Genomic DNA, 12,571 nt, shown 5'->3' with positions numbered 1-12,571 from the left:
ACTTATTACACAGCTCAACACCCCAGTGTCTGTCTCCCCTTTCTAACATTAAAAAGGCAGGGTTGTTTTGTTCTGCTGTGTATTCCAAAATATAAAACAATCAGGCAGCAGTCGACATTTAACAAACATTTCCTAAATTAAATAAGTGAGCCAGACATTGCTGTTGTACACAAAACACAAAAATCTTCTCCACCGAATGGATTTTCCTTGCTCTGTAATGCTAATACTGAATCCCGCTTGCATAACCATCACTAGTGACTTGTGTGTAGCACATTACTCTTCCTAACTGACAGTTGTATCTAACTCCTGCCAACGCAGTCGAGGAGAATACACGAGTCAGAGTGTATGTCCCAAACTGCCCAAGCGGGATTTATTCTGGAGGTGGGACCAGCAATTAGATGCCAGCCACAGCCCCTGCTTGATGAATTGGAGAAGGCCACTCTCCTTTCTGAGCCTTCACTTTCTGTTTCTGTCGCATGGTATTGGCCTATGTTCTGCTCACCAGAGCATGCGAAGCCATAGAGCCCTGAGAGACTGAGTATGGTTCTCAGGAAAACTCCATAGAGGCACAGCCCACAGACAGCAGGCAAGACCTACCACGCTAAGATAACAACACAGTATCTTAGTTGGGTTTTCTATTGCTGTGATAAAACAGAATAGCTGAAAGCAACTTGGGGAGGAAAGGGTTTGTTTCATCTTACAGATTGTAGTTCATCCTCCAGGATTCAGGGCAGGAGCTGATGCAGAAGCCCTGGAGGAGTGCTGCTTACTGGCTTCCTCAACCTGCTTTCTTATACGACACAGAACAACCTGCCCAGAGGCTGCACTGCTCTGCCCTGTGGGCCGGGCCTTCCCACATCTATCATTAAACAAGAAAATCCCCTGTAGACTTGCTGACAGGCAATCTGAAGAGAGGCATTTTCTCAGTGGACACTCTTCCCAGATACTGTAGCTTGTATCAAGTTGACAAAAACCAGCCAAACCACAACAAACAAACAAACAAATAAAAAACCAACCAAGACACATGGAAACAACAAGGTCCCCAGTATGTGACTCTTTAGTAAAGCCACATTTGTTTCTAGGCTTAGTTAAAAGTCTCCAAAGGATGGGAGGGTCTATCAGTCTGTTTCCCTTTATCTATCTACCAACTGATCATTTATCTTTTATCACTCACAATTTCCCTACCTCCTTTTTGCATGATGCATCCTCATTCACGACACTACAACTATAGTTGGTGATGTTATTATTATTATGCACTCTCTTTAAACTGCACATTGCTGGTGGTCTTAGAGTCAATCCAGCTCCGTCAACTGGATGGGCGGTGGAGAGCAAGGGTTGTTTAATACACACATCTCCACTCAGGCACATTCGTCTTCCCAGGCCAACTGCTCTTCCTTGCAAACTTCAACAACTTGTAAGACACATTTGATGTAGAGCCCACATGGAGAGACGAGACTATGTTACCCATCATTTTCCTCAGCTGCCCTAAAGCAGTGCTGGCCACCCACAGCTCACTCTGGAAGACTAGGTTTTTCGTGAATTTAAATCACTCCAGATCGGCTACGCATAGTGTCAGGGGATCCAGAGCCAAACAAAATTGAAATAAAATAAACCAGACTCCGGAAAATTAAAAATTCCGTGAACCTTCTGGAAATAGTACCCAAACATTCGGAACATATATCTGAGGGTTCAGGCAATAAATCCCATTATGATGGGCTGACAGAGTTTAGAGATGGGAAGTCTGAACACGATTTGTTAAAAGAGCCTCCCCAGTTGTGTGGCTGAGTCTGTTTCACAGAGCCAAGAGATTCTCCCTCAAAGGACATCTTCATCAGGGCTAAATGGCAACAACTAAGATTTTCAGAACCTAGACTGAACATGCCATATTCTGTTTCTGGTCTCTGGCTTCATATACTGCTCATATGTGTTATTCTGCATGTTTTTTTTTATTTCCAAAGGCATGATAAAGGAAAGAAAGAGGCCCCGAATCCTGATTTTTATTACTTCTCTAAATTCTCATAAAAGCAACCAGCTACTATGTTGTTTGAAATGCTTTTGAGAAGAAACCAGTAAGACATAAGCAGAATAATGTTTAACACATAGGAGATAGATGCTCGATACATGCCCGTTGCTTGCTGGATTTTTAATATTTAGTATCTATAATATACCTGGACATGAAAAACTAAGTTAGTGACTCTTTTTCCCATATTTATTCTTAAAAGACACATAATTCAGGTACAAAGGATATAATAATCCCTTTCTCCTCACCTTGTCCAGAAAGTATGCATATGTGAAGGCAGAAATGAGAGAATCCAGGTCACATGACTTAGGTCCAATGACGGCATGGACTTTCTCCAATTGTTTACTTCGATCCTGCAACCAATAAAAAGAAAAATCACAATTTTACTTGCTTCCAGCCAATAGAAAGTGGAAAATTTTCAGTGTTTTCTTTAAAACACGGTTGTCTATACTCATAAACAATGGCAGGAAATAATAGATTTATCACAAAATTATATAAAAACTATGTATTATGTTAACATGTTCAAGAAAAAAAAGAATTTACCTTTATTAAGGCTACCTATGGGAGACACATCTGCACATATAGGTTAATACACACACATATGCAACACACACATACGCCAAAGCAAGACTGTCTACAGATTAACTTCCTTTGAACTCTATCTCTCAGCACCACTTTCTCAGTAAGAGGCCATGCTGCTGTGAGGCTGGTGGCCCCGAGTGCTATGACTGTCTCCCGATACAAGACATGCTTCTTAGTTTAAGAAAAAAAAAAATGTAACTTTTTCTCATATCTCTCCCACACCAAGTAGTCAAACAGATATTTGGAAAGGCTTGATTTTTTTTTTTTTTTTTTTTTTTGCATTCTGTCTTGGATGCCAAAGATATTCTATCTATATTGTCCTAGCTTTTGGTAAATGAAAGCTTTTTCTCATTCAGAAAGAGGGATGTGATTTCCATCATTGGTCTAAAACTCCAAATTCCATTGCTTCTTTCAAAGCGTATATATTCACCTCTCTAGAAAAGAACACATACTTTTCTGTCGTTTGTTTGTTTGTTTTTAGAGTTTAATCAATAGCTATTTAAACTCTTGTATAGAAAGCTGACATTCCTTTGAAATATCAAGACCCTAAGTGCTTCTAGAAAACACCATAACAAATTGTCTGGCACAAAAAAAAAATATCAATTTATATCTTTTCTTTCTTTTGCCCAGGCTGGTCTCAGCTGTTGCTGATGGAGGAGAACCTCTGATCTTCCTGAGTCCCTTCTCCAGGTGCTAGGATTACAGCAAGCTCCACCACGCTGGCTAGCAATCAGTACCTTCACAGTGTGGCAGCAGCAGCCCCTGAGTTTATATCAATCGCTTTTCATCACGTATTTCCATCTCCCTGTTTAAGACCCACTAGGCAGCCACAGATTGTGGATTTGCTCCAAACAGGAATGCTCAGGACTGCTCAACAGCAAACACTCAGGATTCCTTCACGTGCAGACAAAAACAAAATATCAAAGCACACCTAATAATCTAGCAGGTATCTTGCAAGTGAACTTGACAGTTTTCTTATCATTTATGCAGAACTGGTAGTATCAGAGTCAGAAACAAATTGTTAAAAATTGCTAAACAATGAAGATTTGGCCCAAGCACCAAGATAAAGTAAATATTTTTGTATTATTTTAGTGTTTTACATGAGACAATGTTCAGGGAAGTGTGAATATATTCTGAGTATATTTATCCCCCATCTACTCTCCCCCCCCTACCCTTTCAGGTCCTTCCCCTTCCCACTACTTCCCTTTGTCTCCCCAGACAGTTTCTCTTCTACCTCCATACCATCTGTACACAGACAATTTTATGAATCAGTAAAAAAGAAATGAAGAAAATCTTGAAGGAGGTTGGGTAGAGTCCATCGCAGAGAAAAGCGGCAGAGAGATTTTACATAAGCCATGCCCACGTCAGTGATACTGCTAAATTAAAACAGATGCACAGTTTCAATTTCTTTGATATTTATTTTCAAAAAACAACAACATACTTAGGGTGTGAAATAAACTCTAAAGATGATTTCGAGCTCCCTCTCCCATAACTAGCTAGTCTAGCTCTCATGCCCCACCCCCTTTTCCAGTGTCCAACCTTGCAAATGCACAGCTGACTTTCAGAACTGAACATCCTCTGAGGGGTTTAATGCAGGTTTAGATCTCAAGGTCAAGACAACAAATATTCTAGAAGCACCTAAATAAATTTAGGGAAATAGAATTCCAGCCCATTACAACATGAGCAAATGTATTAAGATATCACATTCCTGTAAATGCTGCTCTTCCGAGAAGCTCAAAGGTCTGAGGAGACATTACCTCACTTCTCCCATAGCTTATGAGACAGCAATAGGAAGATCAACAATGCTTTTTACAGGTCAGAGGAGCCTGCGATGGGGCCAAGCTCGTTTCTAGACTCTACAGCCTGACACCATGAGAGCTGACCCCTGCTCCATCTAAGCACTTCATAATGCCTTACTGACTCTGAGCCCACTCGAGTGGACATGGCACCACAGGAAAAGAGAGAGAGCTAAATACGCACACTAAGTACAGAGATGCTGCAGACACTGGGGACATTGACACAACTGACCCACCTACCTTTATCTAGGCTTCATCATTCCCAACATAGCTCTGTGTTCAACCCTCAACTTACACAAAAGAAAGTGTGCAGGGCATAGCAATAGCTCCGTATTGATGCATTTCCAGACAACCACAATTATTACTTTAGAAAAGAAAGGAGCTATATAAATGAGGCTTGGGACTCCAAAGTGTACTAGCCCAGTTCTCCCAAGACAGGACCCTTCTACAACAATCACGGTCTATTTCTTCTTCATTGAAAGAGACAAATGACACATTCTCTTGTAGGTCAGAGCTGTGGCAGACTCTGGTGAAAATCCCTGAGGACTCCTGTGAAGTTGCACCCCTCTTTCTGCATACTCTCTCGCTTCTCTCCTGGCTACTCTTCTCCCCTGGCTACTCCTCTCCCCTGGCTACTCTTCTCCCCACGTATCACATTATTTCATTGTCGTGGTCTCTTCTGAGGCCATTCATCCATACGATGGCTACCTCGGTGGTCAGCTTGACAGGATCTAAAATCATGTAGGAGTCAAGCCCCTGGGCATGTCCAATTGGGGGCTTCTATTATTAATAGATTGGTTTGATTGAGGACTGCACCATTGCATGGCCTGGAGGTCCTGGACTGAACAAGGACTGAGTGAGCTGAGCTCCAGCACTCATCTCTCTGTGCTTTCCGGTATGGGATGACCAGTCCAGGCTCGAGCTTCTACCCCCTGTGAAGGGCTTAGTCTGGCACTGCGAATAAAACACACCCTTCCTTGGCTTGCTTTTGGCAGGTATGCTGTCATGGCAACCAGGGTAACTAACACATCACTCATCTGCCAACCCAGCTAGTGCCACAGTGCCTAAGCTCCGACACTTTCTTCCCCCACCATGCTCCAGTGAAATGGAGAAGAGCTGCAGGAACGATGGCCCCTTGAGCTGAGTGTATTGGAGCTGATGAACCAAATAATGAGATAATGGGAAGTGTGAGCACTGCTGGAAGATTAAGAGCATGCTTAGGTGAGGTTCTTGAAAACTCTGATGTTTGAGTAAAGATGTGAACCCAGGGAGCGGAGCCTAAAGATACCACAGGCCATGGGAAGAATATCTGCAAAGGTCCTGAGGTTAGGAAGGGTCCAACATACTTAGCAACTGACAAGTGCATGTATTGCCTAAACATGATTTTATTAAGTCAGCAATGAACCGCTCTGGCACGTAAATGTCCCCTCCTCAATGGCACACAAGTACAGCAAGCATTAAGAAATCTCGGAGACAAAGACTTACTGTTAATACCCAAGCCTCATCCAGACAGAACAGTGATAATTAGATGAATTAGATACTGCCAGCTCTACCATCAAAATGCGCTTCCGAGTGCACTGTGAGTGATTTCCCATAATTAATGCAGAAAAACACTGAACTCACCAGTATTTCAGACCATGGTTTGAATATGCTTTCAATTTCAAAATACAATTATATATATATACACATTGATAAAATGGGACTTTTTATCCAAGTTAACTTCCTAGCTCTTCTTAAAAGCCAACAAAATCCTCGCACATTCAGAGTGCACTGCCCAGTAGAGGAAGAATTAGGATGGAGCACCTCTATACCCACACACGGAAGGGAGAGGTCCTGACCAGAGAAGGGCTTCCAGACCCTTCGATAACCATAAGCTGGCTTGTTCTAAGTTTCTCCCTCTCCGAAATCAAGCTGCTCTTGCCTGTAGCTTTCCCAGTTCAAAATCCCATAAGAAACGTTTCCATCAAAAAGTCCTTGCTATGATGACATAGTCCTTCCCTCGCCCTTTTTCTTTAAAAATTCTATAAATATTTATTTCAATAATGCTTAATTTAATTTTGTTGGGGCAGGAAGACAGCTCAGCAGATGAATGCAGTGGCTTTAAATGCCTAGGAGTCTGAGTCTAAGCTCTTATAATTCAGGTACAGAATGCTCAAACACATGCACACACACACACACACACATACACACACACACACACACACACACACACACACACACACACACACAACTGTAACCCCAGCATTCTCACAGAGATGGGAAACACCACAAGATAACAGCGAGGCTTGTAGTGTCTGGCAAGACCTTGAATGCACGGGGTAGAAAGTTACAAGCAAGGCTCCTGAGATTCTTAGAACCTCTGCCTGTGCAGTGGCGTGTGTACACATACACACAAATTAGTTCTTTAAGAAAATATTATTCTGGGGCTGGAGAGATGGCTCAGCAATTAAGACCACTGATTGTTCTTCCTGAGGACCTGGGTTCAATTCCCAGCACCCACCTGGCAGTTCACAACCATCTGTAACTCCAGTTCCAGGGAACCTGATGACCATGGCAAAAACACCAATGCACATTTAAAAAAAAGAAAAAGAAAGAAAATATTTTTAATAAGAAATATGTGCCTTCATGAGTCAGATATAATAAAAAGTAAGGCAAAAATTACTGCTATCATCCACTGTTCACAGTTTAAAGTTTGTATATATAAATATATATTTATAGTTACACACAGGGAACTTCTATTTACACTTTTTACAGACTTAATTTTCCCATTACCAAAAGACGGATCTTCATTATTTGTTCTGTCATTTACTTAACCATTTACTTGAGGCGATGTATCACTATGTATTCTAGGTAGTCTTGAAATCAGGGTCCTTCTGCCTCAGCCTCCAAAAGTGCTAGGGTTGCAAGGGTACACCATAGTACTCAGATTTTCATTCACTTTAAATAGTTGAATGGTGACAGCTGTGAGTGTGTGTGTGTGTGTGTGTGTGTGTGTGTGTGCGCGCGCGCGCGTAACAGACTCCTGGAAGCAGCATAGTTGATTTTACAAATCTCTGTGGGGGTTGGAGAGATGGCTCAGCAGATCACTTGGAGATCTGAAGAAGGTTCAGTTCCTAGCACCCACATGGTAGCTCACAACCGTTGGTTTTTCCAGGGAATACAACACCTTCTTCAGGTCTCCAAGGGCACCAAACATGCACCTGGTACATCAGACAAAACCCTCATACACACAAAATTTTAAAATACTGTATGCTAAATAGGATCTCTGGCTCACTAGCCGCCTGGTCTGGGTTTAAATGATAGAAAATACTAAAGCTTGGCATAGTGGCACACATGTGTAATGCTAGAAACTCGAGAGGCTGAGACAGGAGAATCACAATTTTGAAGCTATGCTAAATCTCACTGTGGGATTCTATGATGGTTAATCATTGTCAACTAGACTAGATTTAGAATTGCCATGGAAACACTTCTGGGAGCGTCTATTGGGGTAGTCTGAGAAAAGCGTTATTCACTGTGAATGTGGCCAATACCAATCCCTGGGTTAGGGTCCTGGGCTGAACGAAAAGAGGAGACCTGAGCATGCATGTGACTAGCTGCTGCAGGCTCCTGCTGCCACGCCCTCTCTGCCGTGCTGGGCGGGACCCTTGAGCTGTCAGTCAGAAAGCTGCCCCTATACTTGCTGTTGTCAGATATTTTGTCAAGGCAGTGAAAAAAGGAACTAATGATTATCTCAAAAAATTATTTAAGAATAAATTTCCAAAAACGAAATTAAAAAGTAATAAGAGACTAAGAGATTATAATTAGTTTCTTCTTAAAGGTACACGTCAGGTTGTGGGACAAAGCAAAAGCATTCGACAGAACATGCAAGTACAGGACACAAGCATATGACATTCAGTTTTCCCATAAATGTCATAATTTAATTGGTGACCTAATTAGGAAAGAACTAAGGGCTTTCAGTGGTTAGGACTGAAAAGGATCATGAGGTAATATAAGCCTGATAGGACCAAAATAGGCAATTCAGATAAATTTATGTTGCCAGTAGCCTCTGCCCTCGTCACTACTAATTCCAAACTCTCGAGGCTAAGGAAACTGAGCTAAAATGATGTTCTGAATCCTTACAGGAGCTAACGAGGGAAGGACCGGGCTGGGAACACATTTTCACAAATCCAGCAGCAGAGCTAGATAACAGCTGGACACGCCCAGTGGACTACAGAGCGGGGGGTGTTTTTACAAAGAACAGTGGAAGGACGAAATAAGCCGCTGACATTGATTGGCTACAGATAAGAGGGGCAGGACGATGTAAAGCACAAAGCATTTAGGAACAGACATGATTGGCTACAGGTAAGAGGGGCGGGACGATGTAAAACACAAAGCATTTAAGAACAGATGTGATTGGCTACAGATAACAGGGGCGGGATGATATAAAGCACAAAGCATTTAGGAACAGACATGATTGGCTACAGATAAGAGGGGTGGGACGATGTAAAACAAAGCATTTAGGAACAGAATAGTTTATAAGAAAAGTTGTGGTTACAGTTTTAAAACTTAAGGCTAAACTTAAGGTATAGCCTTGCTGGTCAGTCATGCTGGTATTTAAGACAGGGCCTGAATAAAAACATTTAGGAGTGTGAAACTATGTTTTTGCTGGTTTGGTCTGAAGCTGTTTGTTTATTAACTTTCTTCATCTCTCCCTCTCCTGCGTGCCCGCCGCCCCCAAGTCCTTCAGTCGCGGAAAGTGACTTTGGGACGCCTGAGAGTCTTCCTTTTGTTATCACCGCTCTGCTCCCAACCAAGCTCAGTGTTTTCTCTCTGGCTTCTGCTTGCCACACTGGAGGACGCCTTCTTTCCGCATCTCCAATTTGAGAAAACTGGGGAATGGAGATCAGTTTAAACACACTCAGCTATGAACAGCTGAGTTCAGGGAGACTTGAGCCGCTGTTGTGAGTAGGTGGTGGGGAGCCAAGTCCAAACACTACCTGAAGATCTTAGATGAGCGGCAGGTTACCCGCTCACCTGAGGGAGCCTCTAGTCTAACAGCTGGATATGTGCACTCAACTTTCTTCCCTGGAGAATCTACCCCTTTTCAACTGGTTTACCTGCCAATCTTGAAAAAATCTTGAGAATATTCTCACATGGACTGACCTCAAATATCATTATGTACACTTATCTGTATAGTTCATTTTGCTGATGGTGTGGGGTGTGTGTGTGTGTGTGTGTACGTGTGTGTGTACGCGTGTGTGTGTGCATGTGTGTGTGTGTTCTATTGTTCAGGGCTGTTTTGAAAGCAGTACCATTATATTTCCTCTATAACTTCAACTTTGAAATATCAAGACTGCACCCCCAAATCCTTACCTTCACTAAAGAGTCCACAAGGGAATCATCTGACAGGCTTTCTGAGGGGTCTTAATTATTTAGCTATCTGCTTTAGAAGTGCCTCTATCTATAATCAACTGGTCCCTTCTCGTGTAAATAGACAGTGCATACTGGAGTTTGTCTTCTGTTGTAGTGGAGGGGCTGCGGGCCGGCTTCCCGCCGCGAGGCTCCCAGCCACCAGCTAGCTTATGCCCTGAAATCACAACTCACAAATTGTATTCTTTTAAATACTGCCTGGCCCATTACTTCCAGCCTCTTACTCACATCTTGACTAACCCATATCTAATAATCTGTATAGCACCACAAAGTGGTGCCTTACCAGGTAGATTCTAGCGTACGTCCATCTTGGGCTGGAGCTTCATCGCGTCTGGCTTCTCTCTCTGAGGAGAGGCACGGCGGTTTGTCTAACTTAAGAGAGGCGTAGCATCTGACTGAGCCATCTACCTCACTTCCTTCTTCCTGTTCTGTCTACTCCGCCCACCTAAGAGCTGGCCAATCAAATGGGCCAGGCAGTTTCTTTATTAGCCAATGGGAATCCTCCATCATTCTGTGATTTACAAGTCTCGAAAATCCCTTCAACTTACCCTTTCAAGACTCAGAGGCTGTCATCTTTTTCATGGTAATAGACGCGAACCTGGGTCTTTAGTCTTTCTCCTCAGTTCTGACCTATCTCGCATCTCCCTTCTGCACTTAGTCCTCCACAGGAAAAGCGTTCACACTCTCTGGGAGACAGCGTTTGGTCAAGGTTCTATCCTCAACCCATCCACATCAAAGGCAGTATGGAGGTTTCAGAGGCAGAGCGCAAAGGATGCCCTTGATATCTGGCATGCACCCATGCCTCCTGAGGTTCACTAGCAATTTCTTTCTTTCTTTCTTTCTTTCTTTCTTTCTTTCTTTCTTTCTTTCTTTCTTTCTTTCTTTGTTTTTCGTTTTTCGAGAATGGGTTTCCCTGTAGTTTCTAGAGCCTGTCCTGGAACTAGCTCTTATAGACCAGGCTGGCCTCGAACTCAGAGATCCGCCTGCCTCTGCCTCCCGAGTGCTGGGATTAAAGGCGTGTGCCGCCGCCACCACCACCTGGCTTCACTAGCAATTTCTTATTTTAAAATTTGCAAACTAGAATGTTACAAAGGGGAAAGACACTAAGTTCCCAAATGGAATCCATTGCTATGAACACTGAGTGTACTCCTTGCAATATTCTTTCCCCGCACTTCTATGAGTGCTCGTTCCTGCTCTATATGCTTGTGTTCTCTCTTTTGCAATTTAACAAGGCTCTATTCTCTTAAAATTCTAGGATATAGATGTTGCAGTGGCCAGAAATGATTTGTATTTGTTTTGACTGCTACTTGGAGCATAGACTTAATGGCTTTCTTTAATATGGCCCTTATAATTTATCTACTCAATCTTCTACTGCTAGAGACTTTAATTTTCTTTAATTTTTGGAAGCAGTTAAACCTTCTGCAGTGGATATTTGGGAGAGAATGGTTTTGTGTCACTTCCTAATTTTTTCTTTCATAAATTTTTTCCTGGGCTTTAAATTTCCAAGTCAAAGAATGCAGTATCTTAGCCCTCGCCAGAAAGGGTGCACAGATGTTCATTTCCAAGCACAGAAATACTGAATTGTTAAATCTTTAGATGCATGCTCAAGTGATTGTATCAGCAGGTAAAATAACACCACAATGTTGTTTTGCTTGCTAGTTTATGACTGTAAGACAAGTGTTTGAGCCTTTTCTTTTCATGGGCCCTCCAAACACTTTGCACACTTTGATGCTATTTGTCCTACTTCCATTGATGAGTAAGGTACTAAAACACTAACATACTGCACTTTGGTAACGTCTGTAAGACTCTCCTTTGTTCTCAGGCCTTGGGCATCTATGAAGGAACTTGTTTAGAAGATGCATTAGGTACGCAGTACATCTGCATTTTTTAATAGAGCATTATCGGTTTTAGCTCTAACAAGTAGTCATTTTGTCCAGTCTTTTCCCTAGTCTGCCCACTCTGCTCCTGGTCACAACAACATGCTCCAGGCATGGCTGGAAAATGGCAGAGGTCTGCAAGCTCTTGAATGGAATGCATTGACTCTTCTGATTTGCTTGAGATCACAACGGTGAAACAACTTCCTAGTCAATCTAAGATGGTGACTATATCATTAGTAAATGTTTTTGGACACAGATACATTTTGATAGAAAACAGTACCAGAAGAGGAATGATAAACAATAGATAGTAGAAGAGACTGCACAGAGTCCTCGCGGTCTTCCCATTGGTGGGGTCATATCTGAAGCATCCAAAGAGCTTGTCAAGCGATGCAAAGCTAACAGAGGTGCCTCAGCAGCTGACAGGAAAGGAACGCACACCTGAGCCGGTAGTCAACCTCGGCAGTACTCATGGAGGTCAAATAAGACCCAGATGAGTGGCAAAATGGCTCCTCTGCCCCGTCATTTATGAAATCAAAACTGCTTCTCAGGAGAAGCAAGCCTGGGAGCCACTGCCTCAGAAAGAGGCTGTAATAAGCTCCTTAAGACCATGTGACCCCCTGGCAGTTGCAGAAGGTATCTGAAGACAGTTTAGAAAAGGAACTGCTGAATTGCTTCAAACGAAGTAGAACTTCAGAAAGAATTGCTAATCACAACCCTGCGATTTGTTCAAGTTTGAGTCAGAAGAGGCTTAGGATTCACCGAGCTGGAATCCTTCAATGCTTTCCCATGTAAAGTCGTCGGTGTGGCACAGTATTATGGAAGAAATAACATAAACCTAGGGTTATTACAGCCTGCTAAATATTCTGACTTTAGAAGTGTTTTAAATG

The 12,571-nt window shown here is 42.5% G+C and overlaps 1 protein-coding gene across 1 annotated transcript in view; it reads right to left on the bottom strand.

The window, feature by feature from the left end:
• The window catches only part of Prune2 (prune homolog 2 with BCH domain), a 212,516-nt gene extending 207,239 nt beyond the window's left edge, over positions 1-5,277 (bottom strand). The window contains exons 1-2 of the mRNA XM_042054453.1: positions 5,215-5,277; positions 2,269-2,373 (exon numbers count right to left, since the gene is read on the bottom strand). Of these exons, the coding sequence (XP_041910387.1) occupies positions 2,269-2,373; positions 5,215-5,277 (168 nt within the window). The remainder of the gene's footprint in view (positions 1-2,268; positions 2,374-5,214) is intronic.
• Between the last annotated feature and the right edge of the window lie 7,294 nt (positions 5,278-12,571).

Source organism: Arvicola amphibius, chromosome 1 (assembly GCF_903992535.2).
Source record: "Arvicola amphibius chromosome 1, mArvAmp1.2, whole genome shotgun sequence".
NCBI classification, from domain to species: Eukaryota; Metazoa; Chordata; class Mammalia; order Rodentia; family Cricetidae; genus Arvicola; species Arvicola amphibius.
This window is presented reverse-complemented; position numbering and strand designations above follow the sequence as displayed.